The sequence below is a fragment of the Vigna unguiculata genome, chromosome 11, assembly GCF_037176805.1.
Source record: "Vigna unguiculata cultivar grain cowpea cultivar isolate G323 ecotype 2 chromosome 11, ASM3717680v1, whole genome shotgun sequence".
Classification (NCBI taxonomy): Eukaryota; Viridiplantae; Streptophyta; class Magnoliopsida; order Fabales; family Fabaceae; genus Vigna; species Vigna unguiculata.
In genome coordinates this window covers 34058738-34080746 of record NC_140802.1, presented here as the reverse complement: position 1 = coordinate 34080746, position 22009 = coordinate 34058738, and the positions used below count along the sequence as shown (strand labels likewise).

General features: G+C 37.7%; 2 protein-coding genes across 2 annotated transcripts; one reads left to right on the top strand and one right to left on the bottom strand.

The window, feature by feature from the left end:
* The first annotated feature begins 735 nt into the window (after positions 1 to 735).
* On the top strand, positions 736 to 3732 carry LOC146881822 (uncharacterized). Its single transcript, XM_085669355.1, has 3 exons — positions 736 to 1897; positions 2627 to 2790; positions 3121 to 3732. The coding sequence occupies exons 1-3, from the start codon at positions 736 to 738 to the stop codon at positions 3730 to 3732; spliced, it is 1938 nt and encodes a 645-aa protein (XP_085525481.1).
* A 1669-nt stretch (positions 3733 to 5401) lies between these two features.
* On the bottom strand, positions 5402 to 10713 carry LOC114168504 (MAK16 protein-like protein). The gene is made up of 9 exons (XM_028053346.2): positions 10490 to 10713; positions 10246 to 10355; positions 9557 to 9675; positions 9366 to 9463; positions 7880 to 7967; positions 7648 to 7788; positions 7424 to 7517; positions 6774 to 6922; positions 5402 to 5755 (listed from the first exon to the last, which is right to left on the bottom strand). Exons 1-9 carry the CDS (start codon positions 10549 to 10551, stop codon positions 5711 to 5713), a joined length of 906 nt encoding a protein of 301 aa, XP_027909147.1. The 5' UTR covers positions 10552 to 10713; the 3' UTR covers positions 5402 to 5710.
* Between the last annotated feature and the right edge of the window lie 11296 nt (positions 10714 to 22009).

Genomic DNA, 22009 nt, shown 5'->3' with positions numbered 1-22009 from the left:
ATCAATTAAACATATCTATACAAAACAAAAAATCGATTATGGGTCCATATTTTATTTTTCATGTCTTAATTTTGTTTTTCTACAGAGAAATTGAATGTGTTAAGATATCTTTAATATCTTATTCTCTTTTTTTATTATTATTATTCTTCATATGTATTTTGGGCTTAGCCCATATGTTCTTTAATATAAATACAGACCCTATATGTATTTTCTACACAAGGAAGATTAATCTCAATCCCTACTTTCTCTATATTCAATATGGTATCTAGACCCTAAGGATTTTTTTTTTCCTGCCTCAGTCTCTAGTCCTTGCTAGTGCTGTCCACCGTCGTTGGCCGTCGCCCACCATCGCCGACCGCCGGCCACCATCGTTGTCGCCATCGTCGACCGTCGTAACCTTCGTCGTCGCCGGCCGCCGTCTCCAGCCACGGTCACCGTCACCGGCCATCGTCACCGTCGCCGAAAGTTCAATTTTGATTGGCGATCGCACGTTTGTACTAGCCTCGACCTCGGCATTCCAGATCTGGGTTTCGTGTTTTCCGTCGCCTCCATGTCTGATTCGTCCATTTTTCCTCCAAATGTTAATATGCATTTACCCATTGATAAGTTAAATGGCAAGAATTATTCGACATGGGTGTCCGACGTTAAACGTAAAGTGATCATCTTACCCTTAAAGTGACTGATGTTGATACCACTGAGTTTCCTTGTTGGAAGAGAATTAATGCTCACTTATGCATGGTTCTCAAGAATACAATTCATGCTTCTTTGAAACCATTGTTTCGTGCCTACGGCACCTCTTATGAAGTCTGGGAACAGGCCAAATTACTTTACACCAATGACACTCAACGTTTATATGGTGTCTATCAAGATCTGCTTAATGTGGTAGCTTCTCGTACTCAAGACCTTGTTGCAGATTATGTTGGTAAGGTGACTGAGCTTTTTCATGAATTTAATGACGTATTACCTCCCGCCTCTACTCCTGCTCAAGAAATTAAGCTACGATCACGCTTCTTCATGGTTGTGATGTTACACGGGCTTGCTGATAAATATTCCCATGTCCATGATCAGATTTTGGGTTCTACTATTATACCCAATTTTACCTCTACTTGTTCCACCCTTTTGTGTGTGCCTTGTCAACCTTCCGCTGATCCACTTGTCCATGCCAATGATTCCTCTGCTTTGGTTTCTCACCGTGATGATCGTCAGCGCTCACGCAAGCCGGAGAAAGAGCATCACAAGTGTGATCATTGTGGCAAATTCGGCCACAAAATTGATCGATGTTATGCCTTACATGGTCGTCCTTCTCGATCTGCTGCTGTTGCACACACTGATCCTTCGTCACAACCATCTTCTGCAGATCCTCATTCATCTGTTTCTACCATCGACCAATCTGCTCTCTTCAATGAATTTCTCAAATGGAGTGAGAATCGTAAGCTTTCTAGTTCCACAACTTCTGTTGCCCACACAGGTACATCTTTTGTTGCTCTGACTCAATCTTTGTTTGTTGGTCCTTGGGTGTTCGACTCAGGTGCCACCGATCACATTACTGGTAATAAATCTTTGTTTTTCTCTTTGTCCTCTCCAGATAATTTACCCTCTATTACAATGGCTAATGGGTCTCATGTTTCAGCTCATGGTGTTGGGACTGTCGATCTTTTTCCTTTTTTATCCATTGATAATGTTCTTTATGTTCTTGGGTCTTCTTTTAACTTATTATCCATTGGCACCGGATGTGAGTCCCATGGTCTTTATCATCTCCACCCTTTTTCTCATGTTGGCACAGCTATGGAGTCTCCACCTCTTCTTCTTCATGCTCAGTTAGGCCATCCTAGTCTTGCCAAGCTGCAGCAACTTGTTCCTAGCTTCTCCAAGTTGTCCAAGTTGGTGTGTGAGTCATGTCAGTTAGGCAAGCATAGTCGTAGTTCTTTTCCTCGTAGTGTTGCACACAATGCTTCGTCCCCTTTTGCCTTAGTTCACTCTGACATTTGGGGACCTAGTCGTGTTGCATCTAGTTTAGGTTTTCAATACTTTGTTACTTTTATTGATGATTATTCCCAGTGTATTTGGTTATTTTTAATGAAGAGTCGTTCTGAATTATTTCACATCTTTCAATCGTTTTTCCATGAAATTCAAACTCAATTTGGTGTTCCTATTAAAATTTTGCGGAGTGATAATGGTCGTGAATATCTTTCCAATTCTTTTAAACAATTTATGGCTTCGCGTGACATTCTACATCAAACTTCTTGTGCATATACACCTCAACAAAATGGGGTGGCTGAACGGAAAAATAGACACCTTACTGAAACCGCTCGCACTCTTTTAATTCATGATGAGGTTCCTCATTCTTTTTGGGGTGATGTTGTTCTTACTACTTGTTATCTTATTAATCGCATGCCTTCTTCGGTTTTAAATAATAAAATACCTCATTCCATTTTATTTCCTCATGAACCTCTTCATCCCTTACCTCTCAAGGTTTTTGGGTCTACATGTTTTGTGCACAACTTTAGTCCTAGGCTTGATAAATTGTCTCCTCGTTCACACAAATGTGTTTTTTTAGGGTTTATGCGATACCAGAAAGGGTACAAGTGTTTTTCTCCTTCTCTTAACCGCTATTTTGTTTGTGCAGATGTCACCTTCAATGAGTCTTCCTTTTACTATAAAAGTTCTTCTCCTTTCATTGAGTCTCCATCTAATACCGTTGATTTTCCTAGTCCTGTTAATATTCCTATGATCTGTGATCTTCCAGGTGTGCCTTGTATGCCGTCAGTTTCTGTTCCACCACCTCTTCAGGTTTATAGTCGTTGTCCTCGTCCTCAATAACTAGTGAGTGACTCACCTCAAGTGCCAACTATTGTGTCTCCTCCGGCTCCGACAACTGAGTCTCCCTTTCCACAGAGTGACCTTCCCATCGCCCTCAGAAAAGGTATCCGTTCTACACGTAATCTTTCTCCTCATTATATTGCTTTAAGTTACCATAGATTGTCTTCACCTTTTTATGCCTATCTTTCATCTATTTCTTATGTGACCATCCCAAAATGTGTTCGTGATGCCTTAGCCCATCCTGGTTAGCGTCAGGCCATGCTCGATGAACTGAGTGCTCTTCATAATAGTGGAACTTAGGAGCTTGTCCCATTACCGTCTAGGAAATCTGTTGTTGGTTACAGGTGGGTTTTTGCTATTAAAGTTGGACCTGATGGTACTATTGACCGTCTCAAAGCACGTCTTGTGGCCAAAGATTACACCCAAATCTTTGGGTTGGATTATGGTGATACTTTTTCTCCAGTGGCGAAGATGGCTTCTGTTCGTTTATTTATTGCCATGGAGGCTCTTCAAAAGTGGCATCTTTATCAATTGGACGTTAAAAATGCTTTCCTCAATGGTGATTTGCAAGAAGATATTTATATGGAGCAACCTCCTGGGTTTGTTGCTCAGGGGGAGTCTTTTGGGTTGGTATGTCGTCTTCGCAAATCTTTATATGGCCTAAAACAGTCTTCAAGGGCCTGGTTTGGAAAATTTAGCAATGTTGTTCAACAATTTGGTATGACTCGGTGTGAGGCAGATCATTCAGTTTTTTATCGTCATTTAAGTGCTGGATGTGTCTACTTGATAGTGTATGTTGATGATATTGTTCTTACTGGCAGTGATAACCATGGCATCTCTCAGATGAAACAACATCTTTGTGATCATTTTCATACCAAAGATCTTGAAAAACTCATATTTCTTGGGTATTGAGGTGGCACAGTTCGACAAAGATGGTATTGTTATTTCTCAACGAAAGTATGCACTAGATATTTTGGAAGAAACTAGGTTGATGAATTCAAAATCTGTTGACACACCTATGGATCCCAATACTAAACTTCTACCAAATCAGGGGAAGCCTATGTCAGATCCCGAACAATATAGAAGATTAGTTGGGAAATTGAATTATCTTACAGTTACTCGTCCTGACATTTCCTTTGCAGTCAGTGTGGTAAGCCAATTTCTTAATTCTCCGTGTGAAGATCATTGGAATGCAGTCATTCATGTATTGAAGTATATTAAAGGATCTCCTGGTAAAGGGTTGTTATATGGTTCTAATAACCATACAAGAGTTGTTTGTTATTCAGATGTTGATTGGGCAGGATCTCCTTCTGATAGAAGGTCTACATCCGGATATTTTGTCTCTATTGGAGGTAACTTGATCTCTTGAAAAAGCAAGAAACAAAGTGTTGTAGCAAGGTCTAGTGCAGAAGTAGAATATAGAGTCATGGCTTCAGCCACTTGTGAGCTTGTTTGGCTTAAGCAGTTGCTCAAAGAGTTACATTGTCTTTCATGAGAGGACTAAACACATTGAGATTGATTGTCATTTCATTCGAGAAAAGATTATGTCTGAAGACATCAAGACTGAGTTTGTTAACTCAAGTGATCAGTTAGCAGATATTTTTACTAAATCTTTACGGGAACCGAGAATTAGTTATATTTGTAACAAACTTGGTACATACGATTTGTATGCACCAACTTGAGGGGGAGTGTTAAGATATCTTTAATATCTTATTCTTTGTTTCTATTGTTATTATTCTTCATATGTATTTTGGGCTTAGCCTATATATTGTTTATTATAAATACAGTCCCTATGTATATTTTTTACACAAAGGAGATTAATCTCAATCCCTACTTTTTCTATATTCAATAGAATGAAAGAAGCTTTTTAAGTTCAAACTTGAATTAGAGATTTTAAATCAAAATAATAAATCAATGATCTTTAGTCTTTCTTGGGTTCTATAATTACTATTTCCTTATACTTTTTATTGATTTTATTTAGACTTTTTAAATAAATTTATAAGTATTAGTAGATTATATTTCTTCTAAAATGAATCTAGAATTATTAATAAACTTTTTCAATTATAACATAAAACTTCGGACATGAAACCTAGTCTTGGTGCTGTAGAGGGTTGAGAATGTTAACTCATTGACCACCTTTCACCTAAGTTCATGCTTTCGCTGAAGTACAGCTCTCTCCCCTTCAGTTGGTCTGAATTAATTCAAATGTATTCACGTTGTTTTACTATAAAGAGTAATGGTTTAGTTGCAATGATTTTACAAAAAAAAAAACTCATTTTTACATGGAAATTATTCGAAAGTGATGTGAATTACTTTTCTACCTTTTCATTCACTCAGCCAACTTGTGGCCCTATTTCTTACCATCTAAACTTTCTTGAACAACCGGAATATCTTTTAAAAGCAATCATAATAAAAACATAAAGTTCCAAAACCACCACTATTTTATACTCAGATGACACCTTAAACTAAGTTTATATCAGAACAATACGTTTAACAACTTACCTCCCTAATTCAAGGAATTTTTGTAATGTGAGGTGTCAGTAAAGCAACTGCATGTGAACATCAGTTTCAGAAAAAAAAGTAATAAAAAATGTGCTTAACTTTCTCTAAACTTACAAAGGTGTCCAAAACCTTGCAGACCAGCGTGACACAGGAAAAGGATCAGTCACTATTAATGCCCGATTAAATGCAGGAATGAGATGCTCCGTCTCTACCCTAGATACATTTTATGGCATTTGCCACAACTCCTTCAGAACATTAAATAAATTGAAAAGAGAAATGGAAACTGTATATAATTTTTAAATGGATAGGAACAAAATTAGAAGACTCAACAATCAAAATCGGTTTTTGCTTTAGCATTTTCTTCTATCCGTAAAAACGGCAAATGCAACTACTGCACCACCCTCTGTCTTTCATCACCATTCTCTTGCTCAACCTGAAAACAACGAAAATCATGGTTACAATATCATATTTTGAACCCAAAACTAATTCAAGCATTTCATGCATCTCTAAACATGTGAATGTCTAAACATGTGAGGATCGTACATAAAAATATGAATAAATTATAGTATATTAGAAAGTGCAAACATTATCTTACAAATCAGTTTTATATTATTAAGTTGTTATAGTGCATTTCTTAAATGGAAACAGAGTATCTTAGAGAGGACCATCATGCCTATTCTTCCACCCACTATCAAACCACCCATACATATCTATTCACACACTTGAAATGCCCAGACGTGGGAAAGTGTGTTGGAGATACTATATGGACTACAAATATGGTCAAATTATAGTATATAAATATCTAAACCTCAATTTACAAATTGGTTTTGTGAAATTGTTAAATTAGACTTGAAGTTCACTTTCTAATAAAACTCAACTAACGTCAATAGAGAAGAAATCCACTCTAATATGGAATGTATTGAACTCAACACTGTTTGGCACTCATACAGTTGACTTTAGCTTTGTTTTTGCTTTCTAAACGCTACTTATACAATTAAAGATGGAATGAAGCTAATTGATGCCTTATTCTTTAAAATGCATATTAATCATAAAATTACAACGTGTCATAATCATGATAATAATTGTTAGAATGTAGCTTTGGCAAACCAAACACAGCAAAAACTAGGTAATATCAAGTAAGAAGGGAAAATATCGACAACGATTTAGTTCTCATTATTGTCAGAAATACTCATCACATGGATTAGAGATGCATGTATAACATTATTGAAGTAAACATTGGATTAGCTTGTTATTAACTAACTTTCAAAAATACAGAAGTATTGGCTCTATTTTCAGCTTCCGAAAAACAAAAAGGTTTCACTACCAAACAGTCTATCTTAAAAGTTCTCAGTCAAGAAATTACAGTTGTATTTGAAAACAATATTGAAATTATTATACGCAAAAGCTCCCCTAAGTTAAGATCTTCATAGAAGGAAACATTGTATAATTACCTCAACAAGGACCCTTGTCTTCTTTGATTTAGAATCAAGGCCATTCTTCTCATGTTTCTTTGAAGATAAAATCATTTTCCTTTTTGCTCTACTCTGATCAACTGTTTCATCATCTTCCTCTTCATCTTCCTCATCATCAGAGCTTTCAGCTGCATAAGTACACTTTATCATGATTTTGCTTTTCTAATATGCAAGTTGGGAACTTCTTAAAAATTCATGAACACAGATTCCTTCTTAACATGAAAGGCTATCACACCCAACAAATAATGAAATAATGAACACATAACAAAGGCATCACACATAACAAAGGCATCACACACAACTCAGCATTTCAAGTTCTAGCCAAGCAGAAAGCAGCTTTGTATGTGACTTTTATTATTTTACTTCTATTGGGGGGGCGGGTATCATCATCTTATTACTGCATCAAATCTAGAAGAAATGAAGACATGAAAAATTATTAAAGAAATTATGGCAAAACCAAATTCCTTGTTGAGTGACCAATTATTTAAAACAAAAATGGGAACATAATTCACTATCTCATCACAAATAAAAAATGCCATACATATACATTTTAACAAATGAAAAATACTCAATGCATGTTCCAAAGCTTCTAAACTAAATTTGACTATTTTCACCATCATCATAATTACCCTGTGACTTGTGAGTAACAAAACCACCAAAATCCTCCATATCTTCTTCCTCTTCAAGTTCATCATATCCTTCTACATATTCTATCTCTGGTTCCTGTCCATTCCAAAAACAAAAAATAAATAAATTGAATAGATTAAACACATTTAAAAAGGTTAAACTGCAAATAGTTCTTAAATTAAACATGATTGGTAACAGACAAAAAAATGGGTTAGTGGACAAATACCTCTTCATCCTCCTCTTCATCAACAGGTTGAAGATTCTCCATATCGAGAACTTTATTGTACTCTTCAAGAGGATAATTATATATATCACTTTGTTGATAAACTCCTTTTTGAAGGCGTTCTAATAGCTCTTTTTCAATAGACTAAATAATGTTGAAAAGCACCAATGAGTAAAGTGAAGAGTGAAAAGAGCATAAAATTATGTGTGTGAGTAACATTAGGATTGACTATAACCTTTTCCAACAAAGCTGCTTTCTCAGCCTTCTCTTCTCTTCGAGCCTCTCTCTTTTTCTCTTTCCTTGGAGTTGTCATTATTTTCTCCCTGTAAAACAGCAACCACTTTATACTATGATAAACTGCTATGAACATTTAATTGCGACATCAGCTTAAAAAATAGAATTATAGATAAAAGATATAACACAAAATGTATGACCTCACCTTAAACATAAAATCATATTCAAAATAATGCATAGATACATACATGTGTATAAATAAAAGACAGGAAGAATACCTATGAAGTCACACATTCAAAATTAACTCCAATTTAAGTTCTGGAAAAAGGAATTTATAATAAAATGATGGGATTAAAACTAATTAAGTAATAATGAAGTTGTACAAAAATTAGAGCCCGAGGGATGAAACATAAACATAGAATAAATTATTACTAAATGCTCAAAACGGTTCAATACAAAAAAATGCATCCCATGAGACCGATATTTCCACATACATTAATGTAGTGATTACCTAAACAAGCTTTGGTTGGTGCATTACAATATACAAGTAAATGATTTCATAATAGTGTTTCCTAATTAAACAAATATGGTACAGGAAGTATAGAGAGAGAAGAGGAAATATCCTGGACAACAGAAATAAATTATTACTAAAACACTAAAAATGGATCAATACAAAAAAAAATCCCATGGGACCAATATTTCTCTCTCTCTTTCTCTCTGTTTGTGTGTGTGTACACACACACATATATTAATGTAGTGACCAGAAACATAATTTGGTTGGTGCATTACAATATACAAGTAAATGATTTCTTGTAGTGTTCCTAATTATACAAATATACAGGAAGTAGACAGAAAGAAGAGGAAAAACCTGGACGACAGAAATCAATCATACGCAGATAACCCCTCTCTCATAAACTTATCCATCTTTGGAATTACTTATCCGAGGAATGCATATTGAAGAAGTTTGGAATGCAATTAGATGTCATACTACCAAAAACATTAAAAATTCAAAAAATATGGGTAAAAAATTAAAGGTGAGGTAGTAAAATTAGATCTAAGAGTGGGGGATCCAATTTTTTCCCTAAGCTGAAGCAATATAATTTGTTACTTCACCCAAAATGGATTTTCAGCATCAGAATTAAAGGATGATGATAGTAGTAGTACTAGTAGCCCAATTTTTACTTTGTTAGTGTAGATTCTTTTATTTCAACCAAATTTAGCCCAAAACCAATACAATCAGTAACCTATTCAATAAAAATCAGATGTAATATGGAAGGGTATTGAGGTTTTACTCCATGTTCAGTGACAATCTCATTCATTCACAGAAAATTAATTTTCCTTCACACATGCAAAAATAAATTTATCAGATTGGCTATTCAAATGATACAAAAATTAGAGCATCTGGACTACAAGCTACTTGTATAAAATTAGGCACTGGTAAACATGATAAGATAAAACAAACTGAACATGGGAATATGATTTCAAACCTCGTCTTTAAAGCAAGTTTCCTCATACGTATCCGCATCTGGGTCATTTTAGTCAATCGTTGCTTTATCTTGTGTATAAGAAGCTTGGGCCAATACATCTGCCAATGCAGAAACACATTCAATCTTGACAATACTAACCGGTAAAATGTTGAATAGTTAAATATGCCAAAGACTACATATATCAACAGTACCAGATGTTTGTCTATGACTTCAAGTGCCTTCTCATAATTCCTAGGCAGCTTTACTCTTTCCCACAAATCTTTCGGCATGTGAGCCCGTTCTATAGTTTTCATGTAAAGATAAAACACTCCTGCAACACCCAATGCAAATTATGATTCTACGCATATTTTGCCTTCAATTACTCATTTACTGCACTTGTCACTCACGAATATAACCATTTAGGGGCGTTCGGAAGAGCATATATGAGCTAATTTAAATTTATCTTCAGAAGTTATGCAGAAAGTTGAAGCTATCTGGTCAAAATTATGAAAGTGGCTGGCATAAACTCTTTCTAACAAATTTCAATAAGCTTTGCAGTGAGACTTATTAAACTACAGAAATGTTTGGATAAACTTCTCAACGAGTACTTACCAGAGAAGAAAATATTAAAAAAAAAAAATCAACATTCAACACACTACAACTTCTATACATGCTCTCCTATCTAACTTCTCCATAAACCGAAGTATACAAGTTAATATTATCTTGTGTAAATTCGATAAATTTATCCAAACAGGGCTATAACAAATTTATAGTTCCAACAAAATGATAACATAAGCGTCTTAACCAGCCCTACTACACAGTACAAAGCATCAATTCCATCCAAAACAAAACCTAGCTCCAAAAAGGCAACAACAAAAAAAGTGTTTGTAAGCAAAAGTACCATTGTCTTCTCGAATAGTGGCATATCGACTATTAGCCAAAGGGCACGAACTTCTGTTACAAACCCCAGTTACGTTGTAAGGGTTTCTACAGAAATTCCCCGTCGTAATTCTACGATAAGGGAAAAAAAAAAGTGAACGATTAGTTTGAGCTCGTAACAACACCATCAATAAAACAAAATCATAAATCTGAAGAGAGACTAAAGAAAAGGAAAATCGAAAACAAAAAGTTAGGGAACTTCTTACTTGGCCAAATAACTACAATGGTTATGCCTGATAACTTGCCATATGACCTCGTCGTGTTGCATCGTTGCCCCAAAGTTTTAGGGTTCAGCTTCGGCGGTGTCGTTTCAAGGTGCGACGGATGTCGTTTTATTGCGGAGTGAGAGAACTTGAGGCGCCGCTGTGAACTACGAAGGGAAGGCTTTCTTTACTGGAGATCGACAGTGGCCTCCGTTGAAACACTATCGTCCGCGAACGTTTAGGAGTAGGTTTTACTTCAGGGTTTTATTTGAGGTTTTTAATATAAAATATAAATAGAGATTAACCTTTTAATTTTAATATATAAAATATGATATCACATAAAAAAGTTTAATCAGTAAATTGATCATAATATTTAATTATATAATTCATTTTTATCTTTATTTTTGTGTTAAAATTTCGTTTTTGTTTTGAAACTCTTTATTTTAACGTGTGTTATTTTTCAATTTTAACATATGACATTTTTGAAATCGTTTAATACGTAGCACTTTCAAAATTTTAACCCATAATATTCTAAATGTAGTAATTGTCAATTTTGAATCAAATTTATTTTATTTAAAAAATATTAAAATTTAATTGAGTTAAGAAAATATATATAAAAACTAATAAATTTAAATATGAAAACAAAAATATTAATTAAATTTTAAAAATAAGTTATATAAATATGTGTGATGTTTAATTACCTATTGCCCATAAAAATATTACCACTACGTAATTATTCAAAATGAACTTATTCACGGACAAAAGAATGCGTTGGGACATTTAGAGTTTTATTTGAATTTATTTTGAAAATATATTAAGTGCAACTTATCATATTTATATTATCTAAATTTAACTTCAAATTAAATAATAAATCATGAATATAAATATCTTGCTTTTCAAACTTGATAAATATTCGTGACAGTCGAATGTGTTATGGGTCTAAAATAAAAATAATAAATAAGGTAACATGCAAGAATAAGTAAAAGAGAATAAAATTTGAAAAATAGATATATATTATTGCGTGACATCTTATTATTTGAAAATACATATTATGGCGTAACAGTTTATTTGGAAATTTAAATTCTTATTATTTGGGAATAAATAACATAGTTTTGATAGATTTAAAATAATATTTCAAAATTCAATTCACTTTTTATGTATTTATTTTATTGATTTTAAAAAAATACACACTACAACTTGTGAGACCCCTTTTATTTCCCTTTTCTTCTCTCCACTGCCCACACACAGAAACTAGGCTCTCCTAAATACTCACACACTGCATCCACCTTCAGAATTTCCAATCCTCTCCAACCAGAAAACTGCATATTCTCATTCTGATCCACCCTCTCTTCTTGTTGCAGCCAGCAACACTGAATCTGGAGCTGAATTTCTCACTCAAGTTGTTCTCCCCTCCCATTCTTGTAAGTTTACTTCAAGTCTTTCTCTTTTCTCTGCAAATTCGATCAATGGAGCATCTCCTTCTTTGAAGTCCTAACTGGAGTTCTATTCTCACTCTAAATTTGTACTTTCCAGCTTCCTAGGTTGTGTGATTGAGGGGTTCCTTTGTTGAAAACGTTTTGCTTCTTGGAGATTTCATAAGGTAAGGGAATCTAGCCAAATTTTCTCTAATTTTCGCATAGAAGTCTTTCTAATGGGTTGGAAGTTCATGATTTAGTGTTGTATGAATGTTTGATCGGTATGATTGAGTGTATGAGTGGATTGAGCAAAAATCTTGTGTTGTTGCATGTTGAAACAGATTAGGAACCTGGTATTTTCGCCTAGGCGAGTAGCTCTCGCCTGAGCGAAAACGCCAAGAATTTACCCCTTGGAACTGCTCGAGGTCTCGCCTAGGCGAGCTGGGTTCGCCTGAGCGAGAGAGACACTCTCGTCTAGGCGAAACAGTTTAGCCTGAGCAAAAATTCGCCCAGTTTTAGAGTTGCCCACTATTTGAGTCTCGCTCAAGCGAGAGTGACCCGCCTAAGCGAAGGTAACCCTCTCGCCCAGGCGAGATCTTCTACCTTAAGCGAGTTCCTCTGCAGAATTTTGATTTTTCCTTTATTTTAAAGTATTGAAGGTTATCATGAGTAATATATTGTGATGTTTGTTGTACTGTGCTTGAATTCTTGTGATTAGTAGAACCTATAGTAGAGTTGTATGAAATCAGATTATTGGAAGGTGTGGTAGCACTAGAATTCAAGGGAAATTCTAGAGGGTAAGTTATTGTATGTAAGAACATGAGGACTCCTAAATTGGTTGGTATCCTGAAACTCCAATAATCATTCACGCTCAGATAGAGCAGAATGGATTATGTCGTGAGGAGTAGCAGGATGTCCTAGTCTCTAGACTTGATCAAGTCTTAGACGCGAAGGGGACTTACCTTGTGAGCGGTCGGGTGATGGCCCCATGTGTCCATACTCTGCAAAGTTTGGGAACCGTTACAGGTGCAAGCCGCAAAGAGCTTCAATGTTCCTTACATAATCCGGATATTGAGTCTAGAGATGTGGGTATTATACTGTATTATGAGAGCTTAATTAGTTATGACGGATGTGATAAGTTCTGATTTATGCTTATTATGAAACTGTATGATTTTTCTCAATTAAGTTAGCTTACCCTTTCTTGCATATGTTTGTTTCCTCTGTGTTTTCTTTTCTCTTTTGCTATGATTGCCTTTTTGGTGTGAGCAGACACAAGTGTAGGCGAAGATACTCCTCTCCATGATAGGAGTTAATCTGTAGTCGTGGATATCTAGTAGTAGTTGCTACCTTATGTTCTGTTGAACTTTGGCGTTTTGTTAACCCCTTTTTACTAGTGTTAGCTGTAACATAACTAGTTCGGGTATAGTTAAATTTTGGATGACTGTATTGGTATTATACTCATAGATCAGCCTTTTCTCTTACTATCTGTTTTGGGTTATCATGATATGATATTTTATTTAGTAGAAAAAGGCTATTAAATTGGATGTTACATTTTTGGTATCAGAGCAGTAGTTCCTCTAGAATCTGTGGGTGTGAGCCTGCTTGGTTTCTGTTGCGTGTTCTCCATAATGCCTTTAGTATGGTTGTAATATCTGCTAGTCAGACTGATGATTCTCTCTTTATGTGGTCAGAGCTATGGCACCTAGGCCCCCTCCTCCTCCCATTCCCAACCCAGATAATCCTCAATTGGTGGGAGCAATCGAAGCAATGATTGCAGCCATGCAGCAATAGAGTGCTACCATGGTGAATCAACACAATCTAGCCTTGCAACAAATGGAGTCTGCTAGGCTAGCAGCAGAGACAACTCAACAGAGGCATTTGGAAGCCTTACGCCAGATAAGAGAAAATCGTTCAACAGTCGGTACTTCCCAAGCGCCATCACCCCAAGTGCAAGAGTGGAGTTTGGAAGATTTTCTACAGCATCATCCATCCATTTTGATGGCAAGACTAGCCCGGATCAGGCAGATCAGTGGATGCGGGATATGGAACGGATCTATGATGCAAAGAGATGTCCTACAGAGAACAGACTGGCCTACACTAAGTATCTTCTTAATGGGGAGGCCGTGCACTGGTGGTCCATCTTGAAGATAATGTTGGAAGATAGCAGGGAACCAGTCACTTGGGATCTATTCAAGAAGAAGTTTTATGCTGAATATTTCCCCGATAATGTGAGGTATGCAAAGGAGGTTGAGTTCTTGCAGTTGATGCAAGGAAGCATGTCGGTATTTGAGTATGCGGAGAAGTTCAAGCACTTGGGGAGATTTCATACCCTGAAGATGGCAGAGGATTGGCAATGTAGAAAGTTTGAAAATGGGTTGAGAGACGATCTTAAACTTATGGTGGGAGCAATTGAAGCAATGATTGCAGCCATGCAGCAATAGAGTGCTACCATGGTGAATCAGCACAATCTAGCCTTACAACAGATGGAGTCTGCTAGGCTAGCAGTAGAGACAACTCAACAGAGGCATTTGGAAGCCTTACTCCATATAGGAGAAAATTGTTCAGCAGCTGGTACTTCCCAAGCGCCATCACCCCGAGTGTAAGAGTGGAGTTTGGAAGATTTTCTACAGCATCATCCATCCCGTTTTGATGGCAAGACTAGCCTGGATGGGGCAGATTAGTGGATGCGGGATATGGAACGGATCTATGATGCAAAGAGATGTCCTACAGAGAACAGACTGGCCTACATTGAGTATCTTCTTGTTGGGGAGGTCGTGCACTGGTGGTCCAGCTTGAAGATGATGCTGGAAGATAACAGGGAACCAGTCACTTGGGATCTATTCAAGAAGAAGTTTTATGCTGAATATTTCCCCGATAGTGTGAGGTATGCAAAGGAGGTTGAGTTCTTGCAGCTGATGCAAGGAAGCATGTCGGTATCTGAGTATGCGAAGAAGTTCAAGCACTTGGGGAGATTTCATACCCTGAAGATGGCAGAGGATTGGCAATGTAGAAAGTTTGAAAATGGGTTGAGAGACGATCTTAAACTTGTGGTGGTCCCACTCTCTATCACGGAGTTCCCTACTTTGGTAGAGAAAGCCAGAGTCATGGAGAAGTTAAAGGCTGAAGTCGGACTCAGCAGTGGCCTCAACAAAAGGTGGGAGGACCTTCTGGGTCCACGAGCAGACAAAAGGATAGGAGGAAACCATACTCTAGACCTCAGCCTCAGGGGTCCAGGAGATTCTCACCCCAGTCTCATCAGCATCAGTCTCACAAGCCACATTGTCATCATTGTGGAGGGCCCCACATGAGGAGTTCTTGCCCTTAGCTTGGGGGTAGGCAGACACGTCACAAATGCGGCTAGGAGGGCCACTTCTTCAGAGACTGCCCCAATGGTAGGGGCACAGCGCCGAGGCCTCCGACACAGTCTCAGCCACAACAGACCAGGGGAGGTACAAGACCTCAGGCAGTTGGTCGAGTGTACGCTATGACGGGTGCGGAAGTGACTGGAGCAGGTAATCTCATCATCGGGTCTTGTGTGATTGTTGATAGGAATTTGCATGTCTTATATGATTCTGGAGCGACACACTCCTTTGTGTCTGAATCAGTAGTGGTAGAGTTGGGTCTTATGGTGAGGGAACTCCAGTATGACCTGGTGGTGTCCACGCCTGCTTCTGGGATGGTCAGAACCTCGACAGTGTGTGCTTGGTGTTTGATCGAGGTGGATGGACGCAAGTACAAGGTAAACCTTATCTGTTTACCCCTGGAAGGGTTGGATGTAATCTTGGGAATGGATTGGCTATCTACCAATCGTATTCTCATTGATTGTAATGAGAAAAAGGTGTTATTACCTAGCTTGGGAGAGGAGGATCAGTTGGTGTCCTCACAACAGGTGGATAAGGCAATCAAGGAAGGGTCTCAGTGTTTCTTGATTCTGACTCAGCTGTCAATTGAGGAGGGAGACGAAAATATTGAGATACCTGTAGTAAAAGACTTCTCAGATGTGTTTCCAGAAGATGTGCCTGGATTACCTCCTTCTAGGGAGATAGAGTTCTCCATTGATCTGTTTCCGGGAGCAGGGCCAATATAGCACCTTACAGAATGGCTCCTGCTGAATTGGTAGAATTGAAGAAACAGATCGAAGAACTTCTAGAGAAACAATTCATCAGACCAAGCGTGTCACCCTGGGGAGCGCCAGTGTTGTTGGTCAAGAAGAAAGACGACAGTTCTAGACTCTGTGTAGACTATAGGCAACTAAACAAGTTAACCATTAAGAACAAATATCCTTTGCTAAGGATAGACGACTTGATAGATCAGTTGCACGGAGCTGTGGTGTTTTCTAAGATAGATCTGAGATCAGGATATCATCAGATTCGAGTCAAGTCTGATGATGTGCAGAAGACCGCTTTCAGGTCCAGGTACGGGCATTATGAGTATGTAGTGATGCCTTTTGGTGTGACTAACGCCCCTGCCTCGTTCATGGACTATATGAACAAAATCTTTCGATCGTTTCTTGACAAATTTGTTGTGGTTTTCATTGATGATATCTTAATCTACTTTCGCACTCATGAAGAGCACACATAGCACCTAAAGACAGTTCTGAACATCCTAAGAGAGAAGCAACTGTATGCAAAATTGTCGAAATGTGAATTTTGGATGACCACAATCCAATTCTTGGGACACATGATTTCAGCTCAGGGCATATCTGTGGACCCATCCAAGGTGAAAGCTGTGTTGAAGTGGGAGCGTCCTAAGTCAGCAACGGAGATTATGAGCTTTGTGGGGTTGGCAGGCTACTACAGGAGGTTCATTGAGGGGTTCTCCAAGATCGTAGCACCCTTGACTCAATTGACTCGCAAGGATCAGCCTTTTGCTTGGATCAACCGTTGTGAAGAGAGCTTTCAAGAGCAGAAGCTGACTAGTGCCCCCGTGCTAGTAATCCCTGATACCAGCAAACCCTTTGAGGTTTACTGTGATGCCCCCCACGAGGGTTTGGGAAGTGACCTGATGCAAGACAGGAGAGTGGTTGCATATGCTTCAAGACAGTTGAAGAATCATGAGAGGAACTATCCCACACACGATTTGGAGCTCGCAGCGGTAGTGTTTGCTCTAAAAATCTAGAGGCATTATTTTTATGGTGCACAGTTCCAGGTTTTTAGTGACCATAAAAGCCTGAAATACTTGTTTGATCATAAAGAATTAAATATGAGGCAGAGGCGGTGGATGGAGTTCTTGAAAGACTTTGATTTCGAGTTGTTGTACCATCCAGGGAAGGCAAATGTAGTAGCAGACGCCTTGAGCAGGAAAATAGTTCATGCATCTTACATGATGGTCAAGGAGTTAGACTTGATGGAACAGTTCAGGGATTTGCGGTTACAAATGGTGTTGGGAGAGGGTGTCATTAGATGCAACCACCTAGTGGTGTCTAATGATTTCCTTGGTTTGATAAAGGAAAGACAATTGTCTGATCCCAAGTTGCAGAAAACGGTGGAATTGCTTGGCACCGAGAAAGCAAGGATTTCGTAATAGGTGGTGATGGAGTTTTGAGATTCAGGGGCAGAGTCTACATACCTGAAGACATGGAGGTGAAAAGTATGATTCTCGAAGAAGGGCACAAAAGTCGTTTTAGCATGCATCCAGGCATGACTAAAATGTATCAGGATCTGAGGGAATCTTTCTGGTGGTCGGGCATGAAACAAGACATTGCTCGGTTTGTATCATCTTGCTTGACCTGTCAGAAGGCCAAAGTAGAGCATCAAAAACCTGAAGGGATGTTGCAACAGCTGGAAATACCAGAATGGAAGTGGGATAGAATTGCTATGGATTTTGTTACCCACTTACCACGGACTGTGAGAAACCATGATGATATCTGGGTTATAGTAGATCACCTAACCAAGAGCGCCCACTTTCTAGCAGTAAACTTGAGGATGTCCATGTTAAAGCTACCTCAGTTGTATATCAGTGATATCGTGAGATTGCATGGAGTGCCATCGAGTATAGTCTCAGATAGGGACCCACAATTCAAATCCCGTTTCTGGCAGACATTGTAGAGCGCCTTAGGCAGCAGGTTGGCTTTGAGCTCAGCTTATCACCCCCAGACGGATGATCAATCCGAGAGGACAATCCTATCTCTAGAAGATCTCCTACGGACGTACGTACTTTATCATCTGGGCACTTAGGATGAGGTTCTGCCTCTGGTAAAGTTTACCTACAATAACAGTTTCCATGCAAGTATTGGCATGGCACCGTACGAAGCTCTCAATGGTAGAAGATGCAGGACTCCTTTGTGTTGGTACCAAGATGGAGAGTCAGTGGTGGTGGGACCCGAGTTACTGAGGCAAACCACTGAAAAGGTCAAGCTAATACAGGAAAGGATGAAGGCGTCTCAGAGTAGACAGAAATCCTATGTTGATCGAAGGAGAAGACCTTTGGAGTTTGCACCTGGAGACCATGTTTTCTTGAGGATTACCCGAACTACTGGTGTAGGAAGGGCTATTCGTTCAAGGAAGTTGTCTCCTAAGTTCATCGGTCCATATCAGATCTTGAAGAGAATTGAACCAGTGGCTTATGAGACCGCCCTGCCTCCTCCGTTGGCCAACCTCCACTCCGTGTTTCACGTTTCACAACTATGAAAGTATGTGGCGGACCCCTCTCATGTGCTTGAGGTGGAAGATTTGCGGATTAGAGAAGATCTTACAGTGGAGGTCCAGCCTGTTGGTCTTGGTGGTATCCAGACAAGACAACTCAGAGGGAAGTCCATCAGTCTAGTCCAAGTCATCTGGAATAAGAGAACGGGTGATTCTACATGGGAATTAGAAGAAGACGCAAGAAAGTCATATCCACACCTGTTCTCTGGTAAGTCTCAAATTTCAGGTCGAAAATTTTTGTTGTTGGGGAGAATGTGAGACCCCTTTTATTTCCTTTTTCTTCTCTCCACTGCCCACACACAGAAACTAGGCTCTCCTAAATACTCACACACTGCATCCACCTTCAGAATTTCCAATCCTCTCCAACCAGAAAACTGAAAATTCTCATTCTGATCCACCCTCTCTTCTTGTTGCAGCCAGCAACACTGAATCTGGAGCTGAATTTCTCACTCAAGTTGTTCTCCCTTCCCATTCTTGTAAGTTTACTTCAAGTCTTTCTCTTTTCTCTGCAAATTCGATCAATGGAGCATCTCCTTCTTTGAAGTCCTAACTGGAGTTCTATTCTCACTCTAAATTTGTACTTTCCAGCTTCCTAGGTTGTGTGATTGAGGGGTTCCTTTGTTGAAAACGTTTTGCTTCTTGGAGATTTCATAAGGTAAGGGAAGCTAGCCAAATTTTCTCTAAATTTCGCATAAAAGTCTTTCTAATGGGTTGGAAGTTCATGATTTAGTGTTGTATGAATGTTTGATCGGTATGATTGAGTGTATGAGTGGATTGAGCAAAAATCTTGTGTTGTTGCATGTTGAAACATATAAGGAACCTGGTATTTTCGCCTAGGCGAGTAGCTCTCGCCTGAGCGAAAACGCTAGGAATTTACCCCCTAGAACTGCTCGAGGTCTTGCCTAGGCGAGCTGGGTTCGCCTGAGCGAGAGAGACACTCTCGTCTAGGCGAAACAGTTTAGCCTGAGTGAAAATTCGCCCAGTTTTAGAGTTGCCCACTGTTTGAGTCTCGCTCAGGCGAGAGTGACCCGCCTAAGCAAGGGTAACCCTCTCGCCCAAGCGAGATCTTCTACCTTAAGCGAGTTCCTCTGCAGAATTTTGATTTTTCCTCTATTTTAAAGTATTGAAGGTTATCATGAGTAATATATTGTGATGTTTGTTGTATTGTGCTTGAATTCTTGTGAGTAGTAGAACCTATAGTAGAGTTTTATGAAATCAGATTATTGGAAGGTGTGGTAGCACTAGAATTCAAGGGAAATTCTAGAGGGTAAGTTATTGTATGTAAGAACATGAGGACTCCTAAATTGGTTGGTATCCTGAAACTCCAATAATCATTCACGCTCAGATAGAGCAGAATGGATTATGTCGTGAGGAGTAGCAGGATGTCCTAGTCTCTAGACTTGATCAAGTCTTAGACGCGAAGGGGACTTACCTTGTGAGCGGTCGGGTGATGGCCCCATGTGTCCATACTCTGCAAAGTTTGGGAACCGTTACAGGTGCAAGCCGCAAAGAGCTTCAATGTTCCTTACATAATCCGGATATTGAGTCTAGAGATGTGGGTATTATACTGTATTATTAGAGTTTAATTAGTTATGACGGATGTGATAAGTTCTGATTTATGCTTATTATGAAACTGTATGATTTTTCTCAATTAAGTTAGCTTACCCTTTCTTGCCTATGTTTGTTTCCTCTGTGTTTTCTTTTCTCTTTTGCTATGATCGCCTTTTTGGTGTGAGCAGACACAAGTGCAGGCGAAGATACTCCTCTCCATGATAGGAGTTGATCTGTAGTCGTGGATATCTAGTAGTAGTTGCTACCTTATGTTCTGTTGAACTTTGGCGTTTTGTTAACCCCTTTTTACTAGTGTTAGCTGTAATATAACTAGTTCGGGTATAGTTAAATTTTGGATGTCTGTATTGGTATTATACTCATAGATCAGCCTCTTCTCTTACTATCTGCTTTGGGTTATCATGATATGATATTTTATTTAGTAAAAAAAGGCTATTAAATTGGATTTTACATGCATCACATATATTTAGATAAAGTAATGTTATGATGACATATGATTTTTTTATTATAGGCATTATTATTTGAAACCGTTAGAAATTTTCACAGTAATATTTAATTTTTAAAATTAGATATTCATCATTTTTATATTCGCTTTTATTTTAATTAAAGAAGAACCACTTCTAATTTTTAAAATTATTTGTGAAAGATTATATTAATTTGTACTTTATTTTTTAATTTCGTAATTAATTTTATAATATATATTTTATCATTTCAATTATTTTTATAATTATTTGAGATTTATCTGATTGTTATTTGATAATTTTATTTAATATTTATATAATTATAATTTATTTATTAATATTTGATATTAAAGAAAAAGAAAATATGTAATATTTCGGTCAAATATTATTAATTTAAATAAAAAAACAAATATTAAAATTTAAACCACATTTATTATAACATTTTTTCCGAAAACAAGGAAAATTAAAAAAAATTCTCAAGCGTCAAATTATTAAATTCCAATACTTTACATTTTCAAAATAGATGAATTAAATTTAATTACAATATGGACAAAATCAACATAAAATAAAATCCTCAAGCAACCATGCTCCGACGTTTTAACTCACTAGCACCACCTACAACATCCTCTACTTTCATGTAACGAATTACACGATCATCGCCAAACACAAGCAGATAGGGTGAGCTAATATATAAACATATATACAATTCAAAATTATATGCATACACTCATCAAAGGAACTCTATCATTTGATTTCATACCACATGACCACCACCATGTTATCTATGTTCTACATCTTTAGATGATAACCTCAAGATACCCTTTTTTTCCTTCACCTACAAGCCACAACTTGTAGAACACGTGCAGTAAACCTGCTATGGACCACACTTTGTGTAACATCCCAATCGGATATTACTAATTTAAGTAATAAAAATTAAGAAATATGATGAAAACATCATTTATTATACTTCGCTTCCCAAAAACGCGGGAAATTTTAAAACATTTATTAATCGGATGTTATCCAAAAATCCATAATTTATGAAACTCCAATACAGTATCCAAATTCACAAATCAGTAAGACACTATTTACAAATTTCATAAAAACAATAACGATAAAACTCCAGTAAAAGCTTTTCCCAGTTAACCCTCTCTCCGATGCTATGCCTCATCAGCACCACCTGCAACATCATCTGCTCCCGTGTAACGCATTACACGATCATCGCCAAACACAAGCAGATAAGGTGAGCTCATAAATAATTAACATATAAGTTAATAAAAAAAGTCAAGATATACCAATCTATTTTATTCTAGTTAATTCTTGGCCTAGACCTTACTCCCCAAGGCTTTTCAACCTTCACAACACATAAATAATTAGCCTCGGATTCAGGGTTTATGATGCTCACACGAACCTGCCCGCTCGTGGTCCTGCCTCTAC

Coding starts and splice junctions, on each gene's coding strand:
- LOC114168504 (XM_028053346.2), bottom strand. CDS start 10,551: ATGCAACACGACGAGGTCATATGGCAAGTTATCAGGCATAACCATTGT. Junction 10,356..10,489: donor CATTGTAGTTATTTGGCCAA/GTAAGAAGTTCC, acceptor CCCTTATCGTAG/AATTACGACGGGGAATTTCT. Junction 7,518..7,647: donor ATGAAGAGGAGGATGAAGAG/GTATTTGTCCAC, acceptor TGGAATGGACAG/GAACCAGAGATAGAATATGT.
- LOC146881822 (XM_085669355.1), top strand. CDS start 736: ATGGTTCTCAAGAATACAATTCATGCTTCTTTGAAACCATTGTTTCGT. Junction 1,898..2,626: donor CAAGTTGGTGTGTGAGTCAT/GTCAGTTAGGCA, acceptor TTGTTTGTGCAG/ATGTCACCTTCAATGAGTCT. Junction 2,791..3,120: donor CTGTTCCACCACCTCTTCAG/GTTTATAGTCGT, acceptor AGTGGAACTTAG/GAGCTTGTCCCATTACCGTC.